Below are 19,030 nucleotides of genomic sequence, written 5' to 3'. Positions count from 1 at the left end.
TTGAACTGAGTGCAGGCTGAGGCAATTAAGTTACTGGTCAAGGCATTCCCATGTATTCCATAAAAGTCCTATACAGAAAGTGGTCAAAATGGCAACTTCAGCTTCAGGGAAGAGACAACGAAAGCTGAATTATTTGACACAAGAATATCTCTTCATAGCCGAATGCTATGAAGAATTTAAGTACACATTAGATAGTCAACACAAGGATGCTAACACCAATGCTAGGAAAAATAAAGCTTGCGAAAGCATACTGAATCAGCACAAGGCAAGGTTTCCTAATGTGTCGAGATCTTTGGAAGACTTGAAGACAAAACTCTCTAAACTAAAAATGGAATCTCATGCAAGAGAATCTGAAGTTAAGGCAAAAAAAAAAAAAAAAAAAAAAAAAAAAAAAAAAAAAAAAAAAAAAAACTGAAATTTGAAATTGAACTGTTGGAACATAAACTTAATGGAAGCACACATAAAGATGACACTGACCATTCATCACCAGTGTATTTCAGTTTGTTAGCAATACCATTTATATCCACTGTCTGCAAAATAATTCTAAATACTAATTGTAGGACATTTGCCTAAAACATTAAATCTCCTGTCAGAACATTAAATCCAATGTTCTTTCTCTTTTCATTCTCTCAAGCAAGAATAAAGTGTAGAATCTATTTGGTGTAAGTAATTAATGCACGTGCTCCGTGTCCATTTAACTGTAATAAGGTAATAAGGCATGATTTCTCCTGGTATGTTGGGTAATGTCATTTTTGACAATGTCAGTTATCAGCAAAATGCCTTCTCTGGAAAAACTGTATCTTTTTACAAGTTCCACATCATCAAAAATGTCCAATAGATTCCTTCAATCCCGAAACACTTGTTTCAGCCGCATTGCTCTGCGGAGTTCCACAATTTCTAAAATTCTCCTGGCCGTCCTTACACCTCAGAGGTATGAGCAGAAATGAGTTAGAATGATACTAGTGATTTAGAAGATACCCAGTCCAACTCTGACTTTAGCATGAAACTTAGAACTATACTAGGCTTAGAATTGCTTTATGGAATAGTTAGTATGCAACTAGAGATAGAATTAAGGTTAGCAACCAACTAGGGCTTAGAATGCTTTTATGGAATTGGCCCCTGGATTCCAGCAACAAGGGGATGATCAACTTAGGAAACCACTTGAACTCAAACAAAAGTTAATCACCCACCAACCTGCTCGGGAGACATCATTTAATTTGATCTCTATCAGCACAAATCCCTGCAGAGTTGGATCGCTTTTCTTAGTACAACAATTTCATTGTGAATGCTCCCATAGCTTGTTTTATGGCACACCATGTAAATGTTTGTTTAAAGGATGATTACCCACTTGGGCTGCTTTGTTTCAATGCATACATTTGGCTAGAGAATGTTTTTTTTAACAAAAAAAAAATAAAAAATAGACGTCACCAAAACAACATGTCTAATAGTACTTCTCAGATTTCCCTCTTCTTTTATGCGAATAATCTACTTATATGGGCATTTTTCATTAAACTATATACTAAAAAACTTTCTAGGACTATCATTACATGTAAAATATGGAAAAACTGGATTTTGAGTATTGTTTATTGAATATGAGTTTTTATTTGCCAAACAAAATATAACATAACTGCTTTCCAATGAATTTAAAAATTCATTATATACATGGTGTTACATAAAATGGGTTTTAAAAGGTATCAATATAAGATGGCATTCAAAGCTATCTTGCAAAAGAAAGTCACAATCTATTTGACTAAAACAATCTTTCAAAAATTTCCTTCTATTTCATAAACTAATTATAAAATAAAATTCTAAAATAACATGACCCTAAATTTTTATTGATAATTTGTAAAAATTGTGATCCTTTAATCATTGACATATATTGCAATAAAATATTTTTCTGATTAATGCTACAGACTGTTAACAGACGGTATTAAAAGGCCTTTTTAATCAACTTTTGAAATAAGCCTTATATGTAACCATTAAATTGGCATATAATCTTTAAAATTTTCAAATACACAAGTAGTGTAAACATCTACAATATCCAGTCTGACACAGCTATGCACATATTTGCAAAATATTTTCTTCACGATCAACCATATACTTTACTTTCATTTTTGGTTTCATTCACTGTTTATTGAAATGACACAGAATGGGTGAGGGCAATAATGTTTGCAGTCACGGCGCCAATCATGATAATTTAAATGCTGTATATAGGCTGATTTTTAAATCACACTCCTGGCATGTACATGCCATATAGGTATGGGTTATCTCCAGGTGGGTATACAACTTCAGGGGTAGGGAAGGCACTACTAGAATGTGGACCTCTAAATGTATTGTTATCAGGCTGCTGATTTCCAAATAAGTTACTGGGGTGCTGACTTAGATATGAGTGATCGGGCAGGGGAGTTCTGAAAGTGTTCTCAGAATGCTGACTTTTAAAGGTGCCGTCCATGTCCGGATTTTTTAATTTGTTGTTATAGTCCAGAAGTTTGTAGGCGTGGTCAGGAACCACGTTTTTCAATGTACTACCAGATGTCTGCTTTTTGGCTGCCTTCCCTCCACTGTGGGTTCTTTCATGCTGTATACAGTGTTTCTTGGTGGTGTATGTTTTATCACAGAACTGGCATTTAAATGGTCTTTCACCTGTGTGAATTCTTTCGTGTACAACACAATCACTTTTGTCAAAAAATCCTTTTCCGCAGTACAAGCACACATATGGCTTAATACCCGTGTGAGTTCGTTCATGGTCTCTGCAGTTACCTTTTCTTATAAATGCCTTTCCACAGTAACTACATTTGAATGGTTTTTCACCAGTGTGGTAGCGTTCATGAACTTCACGATATCCTTTGGTTGCAAATGCCTGATCACAATACTGACATTTGAATGGTCTTTCGCCAGTGTGCTGTGTCCTTTCATGCAATAAACAAGTAGAACTCTGTGTGAAACGTTTATCACAGAACTGACACAGGAAAGGCTTTTCTCCGGTGTGAATTCTTTCATGTTCTTCCCATTGCGTTCTCCAGGCAAATGTCTTATCGCAGCCCCTACATTTATATGGCTTACCACCAAAGTGAGTTTTCTCATGCTTGTCTAGTGCTCTCTTTCCCAAACAAATTTTACCACAATGAGAACAGTTAAATGATTTAATAGAATGTTTTTTCTCATGCTTTACACATGAATTTTTCCTGATAAAGGTTTTTTCACAGTGTTGACACTGAAAAGGCCTTTCTCCAGTATGAATTCTTTCATGTGCTATACTTTCCCATTTCTTTTTGAATGTTTTATCACACTGTGAGCACTTGAATGGTCCTGCTTGAGGAACCATCTTTTTGCAACTTGTTTTCTCTGATGATGAAACAGTTTTTCTTGTTGATACCAAACCCTTGTGCGTTTTCTTTTCATGTTTTACACATGCATTCTTTCTGAAAAATCTTTTATCACAGTGCTCACATTTGAAAGGTCTTTCCCCTGTGTGAGTCCTTTCATGCAAGGTACTTTCCCCTTTCCTTGCAAAAGTTTTGCCACAATGCAGGCACTGGTATGGACGTATCAAAGTGTGAGTATTTTCATGCTCTTCACATTCCTCCCTGGTGGAAAAAATTCTCACGCAATATTTACATCTGAATGGCTTATCTAGATGTTTCTTTTCATGCTTTACACAAATGTTTTTTCTATGAAAACTGCTGTCACAGAACTGACATTTAAATGGTCTTTCGCCAGTGTGAGTCCGTTCGTGGACAACCAATTCATCCTTCCTCCTGAATATTTTATCACAGTTCTGGCATTTGAAAGTTTTCCTTCTGGGAGGATTCTCCCTTTTCCTTTTTTGTGGCACTTCTTCTTCAGTACTGTCACTGTCATCATCAAATCCAAGATCAATATTTTCATGCTTGACCAACATTGCACAATTTTGTTCCTGGTAGTTGGGTTTGTTGATTTTATCCGTGGGCTCAGTTATTTCACAAACTTCAGACTCTGATACCTTATTGTTGCAACTCTCTCGTAAATCAAGTTGTGCATCAATATGGAGTGCAATTATTTTCCGTTTCATGTTAAGATATTCATTTTTAAGTCTGACAAAATTTTTCATTAAGCCCAAGCATCTATCACAACAAACATCTGAATCATCTGGAGGAGACAGTATTTTCAAAAGTTCACAAATCTCATTCTGAATTTCAGGACAAGAAGAGAGTTTAGTGTATTCGATCCTTGAAGTGCCTGTTGGTGGACCACAGATTAAACATTTATCAACATGCTCAACACTGTTGTCTGACTTCCTAGTAGCATCACCAGTTACCTCATCCTTGGTAAACTGAGGCCCATTATCAAGACTGCTGCTAGAAGCAGATGATGTTTCTGCATCCATAGTACCTGTGGCACAGTCTTCTATTTTGTTTTGAGCAGCATCAAAACTCTTTAAACCGATTTGATCACTGTCAGGGTTACATCCTTGAGCGATACTTTTTTCTTTCGTATCTGCAGCTGCTAATGCTTTATTACTACTGCTACCTGTAGTAGTAGCAGTCATTGGCATCACATATGGGATTTTATCCGCGCCATTTATGTCTTTCTCATTCACAGGGCCGCTTTCGTGAACTTCTGCTGGCTCATTCATTACTGGGACTTCTTTATCACATGTTTTTTCTTCGTTCGTGGTAGAGTATTCTCCAGCTGTGGACATCGTGAATGTAAGTAGGTCAGGGCGTTTGCTTAGCTCGAGTAAATATACTGCATCGGAGAACAAGAAAAAACTAACTGTTATAGGAACACCATATCTGTGCTAAACAATCACCTTGTACTGGATTTTTGACTCCATGCATCTTCTCTATTATATCACACGGTGATAACAGTTAACTCGGAGCCAGCAACAGATTGTATCGACAAAACCTCTGGAATATATGCCACGCAAAATGGGAACATTACTCCGCCGATATATATATATATATTTTTAGTTGCGCATAACAGTTTTCAGGTCTTCATATAATGTACAGTATTTCAACTTGATTACTCATATTAGTTAACATTTTATTACAACGTAATGTTACAATATCCTGTTACTGCAAACAGTGCAGTTATGTCCACATATCTTAGGAAAATAAAAGCTTGTCTTGGCTAATTGACCCACGCATTATTGATTTTTTATTTTTTTTTTCTTGTAATTTAAAATTATTGATCACCGTGGCACAAACCATTAATTAGTCTAAAAATGTACAAATGAAGGGAAAAAACTATTGAAAAAGATTTAATTTAATGATAGACAATTATTTAATAAAAAAATAGCACATAGTACTTTTTATAGTCTTTATTTACACAAAATGTTGTAACACTTCACATCTTGATTATTTTCATTTTTCAGTCAAAATAATGAATACGATCAAAGAGTGACAAATCAAGACAAAGTAATGGTATGATGAAATTTAATTACAATTAAATGTTGGAAAAATTAAAGAAATGATTTTTGACTTAAGAAGAAATGTCTAAGCTTGTTCACCAGGACCTATTAAAGATGATAATGTTACCCTAGAACTTAAAAGTATAAATACTAAGGATGCATTATAGATGACAACTTGAAGTGGAAAGAGCATGTTACAAAGAAAACAAAAGGCTGTATTTAACCAATATTACCTAAAGTTTAATGTAGACAGAAAGATGTATGGCATTGTTTACTATTCTGTAATCAGTTATGCTTATGCTGAAATGCATGTTGGTTCTCCAGTATTACTGACAAAACAAGAAAAATATTAAACAAGCCAAGAGAGGTAATAACATGTCTTTTTTGTATTATTACTGTAACTATTTATGTCTTCATATTTTTACCAGCACAGTCTGGTGTACAGTATGAATCAAGCACATTACAGTGGATAGACTAACACATCACACCTAGAGACATGTAATGAAAAAACTACTAAAGCAATTATGAATAATTATCAACATATTTTGCATTCTAAATTGAAACTACTTCCATCTGGAAAATGGCTAAAAAAAAAAAAACACTTTCACAGGACATGTTTCCAAATTCCTTTGTTCCATAGAGGCTGTACAATTACCCAGATGTACTAAGTCATTTAAATAGTTAAACCCATGTTTCTACTCCAGCATTGGCAGATCCAGGAATATTTGAAGGGGGCCACTAAAGGGCCCCGAAAATTTTTGGTATTTAAGAGGGCAAATGAAGCCCTTTGGTGTGGTTTAGAACTATAAATCAGCTACTAGTAGTCAAAATTCTAATTCCAAGAGGGGAAAATCAGTGTGATTTTTTTCAGAGACTGAAGGGTCAGGACCCCCCTGACCCCCATCTAAATCCGCCACTGTCCAGATATCTCAGTCTAGTCAATTAGTAGTTGTTAAAGCAGGTTTCAGTATTTTACTAGTAAATGTGTAGGACTGATGTTGTGTAACTTTATAATACTCATCATCTTGCATTATATATATATATGTTTTCACATATTAATGTTAATGCGTTTTGTTTTTATGTTTTCATGTGTTATTATATCATTACTATGAATTGCAAGTCAGTGACAAATTCCCTTTCTTGGGTGAATAACATGATCTAAGCTTATTTTAACAAATTTCAAGCATGTTCATTTCTATATTCTGAAAGTATCTTATTATCTAATTATTTTCCATATACTGTGTACCATGCAGCTGTTAGAAATTACCTTCACTTTCAAATCTCTATACACCTAGCGCTCGACATCATTTCATATATTACATAATAAGTGTTGTCATTTTTACCTCTTTGCATTCACTTAACAGATTTTTGTATCATAAACTACTGGCAGTAAGTGATTCATTTGAAGTTCTAAAGTACAAAATAATTTATCTATTTTCACTCAGTACAGAATTAGATAGACCCTACTTGAAAGGAAACACAACGTCAAAATTACACTCCTGGCATATACATACTGTACATATAAGGGTTATCTCCAGAATAAACCACTTCTGGTGTTGGGAATACATGATTAGAATGTGGAGCTCTGAATGGCAGTTCAGGATGCTGATTCCTGAATATGCTGTCAGACTGTTGATTAACATATGAGTTATCAGGGTGCTGGCTCCTGGAAGCATTTTCAGAGAGGTGACTCATAAAAGACCCATCACTAGTGGCGTTTGGACCCTTAAAGGTTTCATCAACATGCTGATTTTTGTGCACTTTTGCTGGGTTTCTCGCTTTGTTTCCAGATTGTTGACTTTTGACTACTTTCTCTCCAGTGTGGATCCTTTCATGTTCATTGCATTTTGATTTCCTGATGAACCTTTTATCACAGTATTGGCACTGAAATGGTCTCTCTCCAGTGTGAGTTCTTTCATGTACAACACATGTCTGTTTTTTAAGAAATCTTTTCCCACAGTAAGAGCAAACATGTGGTTTAATTCCCGAGTGAGTCTTTACATGATCTCTCCAATTTGCTTTCCTAACAAATCTTCTGTCACAAAAATCACATTTGAATGGTTTTTCTCCAGTGTGGAAACGTTCATGTTCAACACAATATAATCTGGTGGGAAAACGCTCCTCACAATACTGACATTTGAATGGCTTTTCCCCATTGTGTTGTGTCCTTTCATGCAACCACAATGTCGACTTTTGGGCAAAGCTTCTGGTACAGTATTGACATAAATATGGCTTCTCACCAGTGTGGGTTCTTTCATGGTCTTCCAACTGGCATTTTGAGGGAAATGCCTTATCACACAATCCACATTTGTATGGTTTTCTATCACGGTGAGTTTTCTCATGCTCCTCAAGTGCTCTTTTTCCCAAACACGGTTTACCACACTGGGAACAGTCCACTGGTTTTAAATTAACGTTATGTTTTTTCTCATGTTTAATACACGCACTTTTTCTTGTAAAAGCTTTCTGGCAGTGTTCGCACTTAAAGGGTCTCTCACCTGTGTGAACTCTTTCATGGAAAATTTGTTCACTTTTTCTGTTGAATGTTTTATCACAATGTTGGCATTTAAATGGTTTTACCTCCAAGTTGATCTTCTTCTTACTTTCCTTTGCCTTAGCGTTAATTTTTTTCATGGGAAATAAACCATGCTTTTTCTTTTCGTGTCTTACACGTGCATTATTTCTAACAAAGCCCTGGCCACAGCGTCGACATTTAAATGGCTTTTCTCCAGTGTGACTCCGTTCATGTTCAATCCATTTATCCTTCCTGTCAAATGATCTGTCACAATATTGACAGTGGAAAGGTCTTGGTGTAGTGTGAGTACTTTCATGTTCCTCACAGTCTTTAGTGGTTGGGAAATTCTTAAAGCAAATCTTACATTGGTATGGTCTGTCTACGTGCATCTTCTTTTCGTGCTGATCACAAGTAGATTTCCTATAAAAACCTTTGTCACAATGCTGACATTTGAATGGCTTTTCTCCAGTATGTCTTCTCTCATGCACTGTCCATTCATCTTTCCTTGTATAAATTTTACTGCAGTGCTGACACTTAAAGACCTTTTGGGAGGTAACTTCTTCTTCAACAGAATCACCTTCATCAGCAGATTTGATGGCAATACTTTCATGCTTGATAAGCATATCAATATCTTTATCCGGATTGTGACATTTATTCCCTTCATCACCCAGTTCAAGTTTTTCTGAATCTGATTCCCCAGGATGATTGTCATCGTCATGTAATTGTACATGTAGCTGTGCATCGATGTGAAGAGCTATTATCTTCCGCTTCATGGTTTGAAAATCATTCTTAAGCTGCATATACGTCTTCAAGAAATCTAGACACCTACAACAGCAGACTTCTGAATCATCAAGAGGTGAAAGTATTTTCAAAAGTTCACGGATTTCCTTTTCAATATCAGGACAAGAGGAGAGCTTTGTGTATTTACTCTTGATAGTGTCTGTGGGTGGACCACAGACCACACACTTGGGGATTTGTTTTGGATCCTTTCTTGTTAAATTAGCAGGCTCATTTGTGACGTGTTGGTAAGGTGCAGAAATAAATGATGTTTCTTCTTTACTTATACTTTTAACCTGTGAGCTAGTCTTTTGCAGTCCTTCTTCGTCGTTATTTTCAAAACTGTTTTGATCATCCACATCTTTTTTCAAAGTTCCTTTATCTTCAGCTAAATACATTCCTTGTCTCTGAACAGACATATCTGTATAATTAGCACCTATGGAGGGAAGCTCCTTTTCATGGCCTTTTATGCTTTCTTCACTTCTTTCTTCATCAGGTGTAGACATTATCGATTCACTGGCTTTCACTTCATCGATAGAAATTTTTAAAGGTTGTACAGCTGCATGAAATGCGATCCGAGACCTCGCGTAATCAGGAACTTAGGATTTAATTAGTATCTTACCCAAAGGATCTTTAAATTAAAAAGTTTAAATCGAAGACAATGAACAGTTTCTGCAGAAAAAAATTGTGCCGGCCGCTCGGTCTACGCAGTGGCAAAATGGCCTGCCAAATATTGATGATTGGAAAAAGGAAAATTGCTAGTTACCGATAACATAATGTTAATCTCTAGATACTTTTCCACTCTGCCTTTGAATAAAAATAAAGATAAACGATAATTAATTAGGAAATAATTAAAAACCACTATAGGAAATTTTCCTAAAATCACAAAAAATGGTATATGGTAATCATATTCAACTATAAGTTAGATTATCTTGGCTAATTGAACTCGTCATATACTGCCTTCACAGATTTTAAAATATGCAGAGCATAATAAAGTACACAAAGGGTACGTGGGCCAAAGGGAGAGAGGCTACGAGAACCCCCCCCCCCCCTTCGTTTTTCTAAACCACTCAGTCATACGCACGGGAAGGCTGTGGGGAATCACCCCCCCCCCCCCCATGCTTATTTTTCCTGAATGCGACCGCCCCCCCCCCCCCCCCCCCCCGACTTCATTTCATTACTGAGCACGTTTTAAGGGTTTATTTTCAAAGATAAACACCTCCTCCTGGCATCAAGATGAATATAGAAAGACTGGTGATTAGATAAGTACATTAGAAACAAGCTTAACTGAGTGCATTCAGCAAGAGTCTCCACAGGGTTGGATTAATCTGTGTAGACCAATAGTTTGGATGAGGATCAGCCGTCCACTACACAGGCCACTGACCTCCTCCAACCTAACTAAAACATAATAATTTAGAACCATACTTCCACAACTATTGGCAATCAGAGACTAGGAAAATGTTAAGTATCCATTAAATAAATAAATAAATAAATAAATAAATAAATAAATAAATAAATAAGGACTATCCATGACAACCATCATAGAGTCAAGATTTGATCTATCGTTATTTAAATAAATATTACACATAATGTTTATTATGTTATTAATTTCTGAAATACCAAGCAAAATCAAAATTAAATTTCTATTCCTGAAAATCCTCCATAAATATTGTTTCTAAAGATGTTCACTTATGGAACATTTTAATTCTTTCTGAAACCAGACACCATAAGTTATCATAATCCAAAACAAATATTATTCATTGATTATTTATGACTATTATAATTGTGATTCTATTAAGATTGTTCTCTACAAAAATGGTAAAAAAAAGCATTTCTAAAGGATATTTTTATTCTTTGACATATTTTTCAAAATACTCATAATTTTATATAATATAACAAACATTTAAAACATACAATATCAATTGTTCCTTACATATAGCCAAGCGCATTAGAGTCAAATATATCTTATTGGAAAGTTATGAATAAATAAAAATATAATCAAATTATTTACTAATTGGTGGCTTGGTGCCTATTAAAAATTATTAAATTATTTAAATTGGTACCTATTAAAAATGTATATGAAGTCAATTTTTTTTGCCCCAAAAGCTGACCAAATTCCATCATAAGGTTTCAATTTAATGTACCAGGAAATTGGTTCTTATTACCCAAAAATGATATCTGAACAGATATTTTCTGCTCACATTCTGTGCTGTATATAACTGGGGCAGACAAGTAGCTAGGTCAAATTATGATAAAAAAATTTAAATAGGCACAGTTTCATGCCTTTTTTATTGCAGATCTAGTGATTAATTCAGTTTATCCATTGGCATGTAGACTCGGAGTCTCCTAAGAAACTAGTGAAAGTGGTTTATTAGTTTATTACTAGATAACCATGCTTAATTCATAAGACATACCTTTAAATAAGTTTTAGGTCAGTAACTACAAAGACTATTTCAAATGTACTCCACATTCTTGTCAAACGTGGTATGGGTCAACATTGTGTAAGAAATTTTGATTATAATTATTCCAATGGGGAATAAATAAAAATTAAAGACTAGTCAACAAACAAAACATACACCCTAGACCCTAGTGATCAATCTGCACGACTTCTTAGCTAGTGTTTAACACTATCCAAAGAGTAATTTGTATTTAAATTTGACCTTATTCTGGCATAATGCAAATAGGCTACACTTAAAAAAATACAATTACTGACAACAATCACTGAAATTTAAACAACTTTTCCATAATTAATTTTTACAATTAGATTTCTACAACATGTGTTTAAAATTGTAATGATTTTAACTTCCATCTTATTTGAAGCTAGTAGGTTATAATTATAGTATTTACTTTAAAGTCTTTCATTATATAGAAACCTCTTGATGCAGAGGTCTCTGTTTTGGCAAATATATAAAAAAAATCACAATCCTGGCATGTACATATTATACATATATGGATTAGGATTATCCCCATGATAAACAGCCTCTGGAGTTGGGAATACATTGCTCGAGTGTGAGCCCCTAAATGATGGTTCCGAGTGCTGATGCCTATGGCTATAAGTGCTGTCAGGCAGCCCCGTTCTAAAAGTGCTGTCTGCAGACCCTGTTAGAAATGTACTGTCAGTGTGCTGAGTTCTAAATGTGCTTTCGGAGTGTTGACTTATGAAAGAGCTATTCGAGTGCTGGCTCATGAAAGAACTGTTTGTGTGCTGACTGGTGAAGTGGTCTTCTGCATGCTGATTTTTATGTGTTTTAACCTGATTTTTTATCTTATTAATAGACTGCTGACTTTTTACTGGTTTCTCACCAGTGTGGCTCTTTTCATGTTCATTACAATAAGATTTTCTTATAAATGTTTTGTCACAATATTTACATCTGAATGGCCTTTCTCCAGTGTGAGTTCTTTCATGTCTAGCGAGGGTGCTTCTGTCACGAAATCCTTTTCCACAGTAGGAGCAAACTTGAGGTTTGATCCCTAGATGGGTTTTAACATGGTCTCTCCAATTTGATTTTCTTACAAACCTTTTGTCACAGTAATCACACTTAAAAGGCTTTTCACCAGTGTGAAAGCGTTCATGTTCTTCACAAGATAATCTGGTTGGGAATCCCTGCTCACAGTATTGGCATTTGTATGGTTTTTCTCCAGTGTGTTGGGTTCTTTCATGCAATTTTAAAGTTGAGCTTTGTGTAAAACTTTTTGTGCAGTACTGGCACAAAAATGGTTTTTCCCCCGTATGAATTCTCTCATGCTCTTCTAAGGATGCTCGATAAGCAAATGACTTCTCACAGCTTTTGCATTTGTGTGGTTTTCCACCAGAATGAATTTTTTCATGCTTGTTGAGAGCTTTCTTACCCCAACAAGATTTCCCACAATGAGAACATTTATATTCGTGAATTTTCTCATGCTCTACAAGTTCACCCTTCTTAAGAAAGCATTTTTCACAACGTTCACATTTTAACCCTTCATTTGTGTAAATTCTTCCTTTACTATCCACATTTTCCTTTTTTTCATCTTGCTCTGTCTCAACATCATTTCTCCTTGCAGAAAATACATTTTTGTGCTTTGCTCTCTCATGTTTTAAACATGAGCTTTTCCCACAAAAAGTTTTGTAACAGTATCGGCATTTGAAAGGTCTTTCTCCAGTATGAGTTCTTTCATGTAAAATGATTGCATCTTTTCTATTGAATGTTTTACCACAATGTGAGCAGTTATATATTTTTGCTTCAGCATCAGTGCCATCTTTCTTCTTTTTCATCTCAGCATCATTTTTCTTTACTGGCATCAAACTCTTGTGCTTCGCTTTCAGGTGTTTTAAACGTGCACTTTTACTAAAGAAGCTTTTAGGACAATACTGACATTTGAAAGGCCTTTCACCAGTATGAGTTCTTTCATGCACTATCCATTCGTTCTTCCTTTCAAATGTTCTGCTGCAATACTGGCATTGAAATGGTCTTGGAGCAGTATGGGTACTTTCATGTTCTCTACATGCATCAGCAGCTGAAAAATTCTTGAAACAAATCTTACACCTGAATGGTTTTTCTATGTGTTTCTTTTCATGCTGTAAACAAATATTTTGACTGTGAAAACTTTTTTCACAGTAACGACATTTGGCTGGCTTTTCTCCAGTGTGAGTTCTTAGATGCACAGTCAAGTCATATTTTCTTGTATAGTTTTTACTGCAGTGCCTACACTTAAAAACCTTTTTTCGAGTTGATCTCCTTTCCTTTCTTTTTCCTTTATCAGAACCATTTTCTTCACCAAACCCTATATCAACAACTTCATGTTTGATAAGAACTTCATCACTTTGTTCTTGATTGTCAGAATCATGTGTTTTTTCTTCTTGATCAAATGGTTCTTGATCATCATCATCATCATCTGATTCCTTATGGTTTTGACTCTCTGGTAATTCTAGCTGTGCATCAATATGAAGAGCAATGATCTTCCTCCTCATGCTTAAAAATTCATGTTTAAGGTTTATAAAGGTTTTCATGAAACCAAGACATCTGCCACAACAAACATCCAATTCATCAGGGGGAGAGAGAATTTTTAAAAGTTCATGAATTTCTTTCTCAACTTCAGGGCAAGAAGCAAGCTTTGTGTATTCAGTTTTGGTAGTGTCTTTGGTTGGGCCACATATTATACACCTGGGACTTTGTTCTTGGTCTTTACTTGCAGTACTATCAGTAGTTTCATTTGTTATATGTGGCACCTCAAAACCAACTTGAGTTTTATCGTGTTGTTCTTGATTGGTCATATTAAGAGTTTTATTATCCTGATCACACGGTTCTTCGCCCTCGCCGTCTGTCTTTGATCCTACACTGTTTTCTTCACTCACATTTTTATCGAGCGTCTCATGCTGTACTTCGTCGTCGTTATCCGTGGCATCATCGTACTCGCTATGTTGTTTGTTTAAGGCCGATTCTTCTGTATCAGAATAAACATCTTGGACACGAGCACCTCCGACTTCATCACTTTCAATCGACAATGACCTGGTTGGTGTAATTTCCCCCGTGCGACTGGCCTCTTCATCGACCCTTTCTTTCAAATGTGCAGACATATTTGATATTGAGTATCATAAGTTGATCTAATACCAGTCACAAACCATGTTTGATTGGCTGGAAAAAGTTCTGGTTTAGCCACACGTAGGGTCGCTCTCCGTAAATCCAAGTCAATTTCACACAAAGGAAGGGAGTTTTCGCAGGAAGTGACGTGTGATGAAAAGGAAAATCACTAGCGGCTGACTAACATGTTAACGTCAAATTAAATTTTAGTTTACATTGACGAAGCAGGTACTTTCGTATCATTTGAAACTCGGACATTGTGTATGTTTCCACAGAAAAGAAATGTTTCATCTTATGCATTCCCTCCAGCCAGTTACATTCCTCTGACTATTTGTTTTCATAATAGCAAACTTTTAAGAGGGCAACGTTAAAACGATCGAAATACATGTACATCTTCCACGTCCCCTCCCCCCCCCCCCCCCCCCCCCCCCCCGTGAAAGGTTAGAATAAAAGTGTTTAAGAACAAAATTAAATATTTGTTTTAAAAAAATAATAAAAATGAACCACAAAAAAAAAAAAAAAAAAATTTTAAAAGAGGTTAGTAAAAAGCCTAAAAGCTACATAACATAACAAGCATATACATAAAATTCACTTTTGATTTTTTAATAGAATTTTTCAAAACCAACTATCAAACACATGGGGCAACTCATTTAAAGCTGCTGCACAAAATGAATAGAATTTATTTTTACTTTAACAATGGAATACAGCCTCTCCAGAAACTTTACAGGGGATTTTAAAACATGATTTTTTTTCTTTTTTAATATCACTGCAATGATGAGTTGAGTTTTTCATGACTGTTTAATGGACTTGATGAAGTAACTTTAAATTTCACATAATTTAAACAATTTGTTTAATTCATGTCAATTGTTCTCCTTTTCTTTAACTTGCATCTGCTATTTTGTATTCATATTGTAAAGTATATTGGATGTAATTTGGATTCAAAACTATAAGACCCCATTTCCATAGATTTTAGATCGATCTATCCCTGCGGGGAGTCTCACTAGATTACAGTCAGCTTAGCCGGCTTAAGCGTCTTTCCCGCCTACTAAAAGCTGTAAAGGGGTAATTAACTATGGTGTGCGCTCGGCTGACTGCAATTTAGCGTGAACCCCCAGGGAGTTAGGTCGATCAAAATCTTAATCCCTGGATCGATCTAAATCTCTGGGAATGCACCCAAAATAGATATCACTATCATGACTATATATTATTATTATTATTATTAATTTGATAATAATACTGCAATTGAAAATGAACACAGCATTTTTTGTTTAAATTTTAAGGGGAGGACTAAAAATTCATTTATCGTTATCAAACATTCTCTTAAAATAAATATGCTATATACACAGCTAACTTCTTGGCTTAATCCTCCCCCCCCCCCGCTCCAAAAAAAATATATATAAATAAAAAATAAATAATAAAAATCATAACAATAGTAAAATTACTTTTTTTCTCTTATGCACCAATGTATTTCTTTATTAATTCTTAGTTTGTAATATCCATAATTTTAACTGAGGAAAATCTCACTTGCATATGTCTGTTTCTCAGTTATAAAAGCCATCACATTCCTGGCATATACATGTTATACCCATAGGGATTAGGATTATCTCCATGATAAACAGCCTCTGGAGCAGGGAACACATTACTGGAGTGTGGACCACTAAATGAGGTTTCCATGTGCTGAGATCTCAATGTACTGTCAGTGTGCTGAGGTCTGTATGTGCTCTCACTGTGCTGGGTTCTATATGTGCTGTCAAACTGCTGACTGATGAATGAACTGTCCAACTGTTGACTCATTACCAAGCCATTAGAATGGTTACTTCTACTGCTGTTGTCTTCAGCATGCTTATTTTTACTAACCCTATTCTGACTTTTCAATTTATCATCAGATGGTTGTTTCCTGGACATTTTTTCTCCTGTGTGACTTTTTTCGTGTGCGTTACATTTAGACTTTCTAATGAATGTTTTATCACAGTATTTACATCGAAATGGCCTCTCTCCTGTGTGTGTCCTTTCATGTATAGCAAGGGTGCCTCTGTCACGAAATCCTTTTCCACAGAAAGAACAAACCTGTGGTTTAATTCCTAAATGGGTCTTTATATGATCTCTCCAATTTGCCTTCCTTACAAAACGTCGGTCACAAAAATCACACTTGAATGGCTTTTCACCAGTGTGAAATCGTTCATGTTCTTCACAAGCTAGCTTAGCTGGAAATCCCTTACCACAATACTGACACTTATGTGGTTTTTCTCCAGTGTGTTTCGTCATTTCATGCATTTTCAAAGTTGAGTTTAAAGCAAAACTTTGGGTACAGTATTGACATAAATATGGCTTTTCTCCAGTGTGAGTTCTCATATGTGCCTCCAATTCTCTACCATAGGCAAAGGACTTGCCACAGTGTTTACATTTGTGTGGCTTTTCACCAGTGTGTATTTTTTCATGCCTGTTAAGAGCTCTGATTCCCCAACAAGATTTACCACAGTGGGAGCACTTTAATTCGTGGATTCTTTCATGTTCCACTAGGTCAGCCTTCCTGGTAAAAGTCTTTTCACAACTTTTACACTTAAGTCTGTCGTCTTTGTGTATGACTTCATGCAAATCAAGTGCCCTTCTCCTGGTGAATGTTCTATCACAATATGAGCAAGTGTATATAAGGTGCGATTTTTCACTACTGTGAATTTTCTCATGCCTTTTCAGAGCTCTTGTCCCCCAGTAAGACTTATTACAATAAGAACATTTCAATTCATGAATTTTTTCATGTTCTACCAAATCAACTGTCCTAGTAAATGATTTTTCACAATGCTCACATTTTAAAACTCTTTTACTATTATGTATTTTCTCATGCATAATAAGTGCATTTCTCTTACTCAATAATTTATCACAATACGAACACTGAAATAATTTTGTTCCAGAATCACTGGTCTTTTTCCTCTTGTCATTCTTTATCACAGATTTAGTTTTCTTTGCAGATGTAACAGCATGTTTTACACACTTTTGTTTGTGTTTTAAGAATGCCATCTTGTTGAAAAATTTTTCATTACAGTTTTGACATTTGGATGAATGCAATATTGAGATATAATTTTTTTGTCTAGTGTGGGTACCTTTATGTGAATTATGTTCATCTGCAGTTGCAAAGTTCTTGTAGCAAATTTTACATTTAAACATTCTGTGTCTTTTTTCATGCTGAACGCAGTTGTTTTTTCTACGAAAAGAACTATCACAATATTGACATTTAAATGGCTTTTTTCCAGTGTGAATATTTTCATGTTCCTTCATAAGATGCATCTTTAAATCATTCATTCCTGTAAAACTTAGACTGCAGTGCTGACACCTGCATTTCTTTAAACATTCCAGTTTTTCATCAAGATTATTATCATCTTCAAATCCATAATCAATGACTTCTTGTTTGACTAAAACTTCACTATTTTGTCCTTGGTTGTCCAAATCGTGTGCTTTATTTTCTTGATCACTCAAATCGTGATATTCCTCCTCTGATTCCTTATGGATAGCATTCTTTGACAGTTCTAGCTGTGCATCAATATGAAGAGCAATTATTTTCCGCCTCATGCTCAAAAAATCATTTTTCAGTCTTATAAAAGTTTTCATAAAACCCAGGCATCTATCACAACAGACATCCGAATTGTCTGGAGCAGTTAATATCTTTAAAAGTTCACGGACTTCTTTCTCAACACCAGGAAATAAGGATAGCTTTGTGTACTCAGTTTTATGGGCGTCTTTTGGTGGACCACATATGAAACATCTATGGTTGAGTTCTGAATCTTTATCTGTAGCACCCGTGGACATTTCGGTGGTAAGGAGCTGATCTCTGTTGTCATGATTGTGACGAAGAGGAAGAGGCAACTGCCCATCACCATCATCTTTTTCTTCACTGCTTGCAACAAGTTGTGACTGTCGATTGTTACCCGTTATTGTTCCATCTCCTGGACTGGCATCAACTTTGTTTGAAATTGTTTCCTCTCGCTCTAACTCCCCGTCTTGTCCCTGAGCAATTGAGCTTTTACTTATTTCATCAGGCAAAGAAATCGACGGAGTACCGTAATTAATCTCTTTGTCATTATAAGTACTGGTACTTTCCATCTCATCTCCCGCAGTCGTGGACATTATCGATGTAGAGATCTCTTCCTCAAGAAAATTTCACAATGGGTGAAATATATCAAATTACCATCATAGCAGAAGCTGGGCATGACTTTAATGAGACTGGCCTTCAAATGTCCACTAATGTCCACAAAGATTCCCACTAAATTCGCACTGTGACATGACAGACAAAGAGCAAATGTACAGAGATAACGGAAAATTACTAACACCCGATAATACAATTTATTGCTATTTTCAAAGCGGGTAATTTCTGTTTTACGTAGACTAAGAGTGAAGTCGGGCATATCTCGCTAATCTAGCTGTTTTCTGAATTGTTCGTTACTGTCAAAGTATTTTAGAGTACCATAAGCTGCGCAATAATTACATCTATCTATCTAAATGTGTAGCTTGTCTTGATTTGCCGAGTGGCGAAATGGGCCAAGAAGGGGGGGGGGGGGGGGGGGGGGGGGGGGGAGCACCAGTTTATCATGGTTGGAATTATCTGGTGCTCGTTAAAAACAACAAAGAACACCAGAGGGCTGACGTTGTGCATTTTAAGACGCAACAGGGTTCTTCAACAGTGTTTTCTATCATTAATATACAGTGTAGTTATTTCAATATGAATTAAAGGAAAAAAATAATTTTATGCGTACTAGTATTATATGGTCCTACTGCTGTGAGCATGCAGTAAGATAACAT

General features: G+C 35.6%; 4 protein-coding genes across 4 annotated transcripts in view; all 4 read right to left on the bottom strand.

The window, feature by feature from the left end:
- LOC106180385 (uncharacterized) overlaps nt 1-19,030 on the bottom strand; it is a 133,837-nt gene that overhangs the window by 17,405 nt on the left and 97,402 nt on the right. The gene's annotated exons all lie outside the window — the stretch shown is intronic.
- On the bottom strand, nt 1,578-4,931 carry LOC106180375 (uncharacterized). Its single transcript, XM_013564349.2, has one exon. It carries the CDS (start codon nt 4,679-4,681, stop codon nt 2,228-2,230), a length of 2,454 nt encoding a protein of 817 aa, XP_013419803.2. The 5' UTR covers nt 4,682-4,931; the 3' UTR covers nt 1,578-2,227.
- On the bottom strand, nt 5,401-14,400 carry LOC106180377 (uncharacterized). Its single transcript, XM_087010541.1, has 2 exons — nt 11,601-14,400; nt 5,401-9,279 (listed from the first exon to the last, which is right to left on the bottom strand). Exons 1-2 carry the CDS (start codon nt 14,233-14,235, stop codon nt 6,884-6,886), a joined length of 5,031 nt encoding a protein of 1,676 aa, XP_086866667.1. The 5' UTR covers nt 14,236-14,400; the 3' UTR covers nt 5,401-6,883.
- Nucleotides 14,827-18,570, bottom strand: LOC106180374 (uncharacterized). Its single transcript, XM_013564348.2, has one exon. The coding sequence runs from the start codon at nt 18,356-18,358 to the stop codon at nt 15,797-15,799; it is 2,562 nt and encodes an 853-aa protein (XP_013419802.2). The 5' UTR covers nt 18,359-18,570; the 3' UTR covers nt 14,827-15,796.

The sequence above is a fragment of the Lingula anatina genome, chromosome 4 (assembly GCF_051362555.1).
Source record: "Lingula anatina isolate TDL-2025a chromosome 4, LinAna3.0, whole genome shotgun sequence".
Taxonomy (NCBI): domain Eukaryota; kingdom Metazoa; phylum Brachiopoda; class Lingulata; order Lingulida; family Lingulidae; genus Lingula; species Lingula anatina.
The sequence above is the reverse complement of the archived record's forward strand: the minus strand, read 5'-3'. Positions and strand labels throughout refer to the sequence as shown.

What these genes read in the sequence shown, in the direction of transcription:
- LOC106180374 (XM_013564348.2), bottom strand. Translation starts at nt 18,358, where the DNA reads ATGTCCACGACTGCGGGAGATGAGATGGAAAGTACCAGTACTTATAAT.
- LOC106180377 (XM_087010541.1), bottom strand. Translation starts at nt 14,235, where the DNA reads ATGTCTGCACATTTGAAAGAAAGGGTCGATGAAGAGGCCAGTCGCACG. An exon ending in TATGTACATGCCAGGATTGT is followed by an intron (nt 9,280 to 11,600) that starts GATTTTTTTTAT and finishes TTAAATCCTAAG; the next exon opens with TTCCTGATTACGCGAGGTCT.
- LOC106180375 (XM_013564349.2), bottom strand. Translation starts at nt 4,681, where the DNA reads ATGTCCACAGCTGGAGAATACTCTACCACGAACGAAGAAAAAACATGT.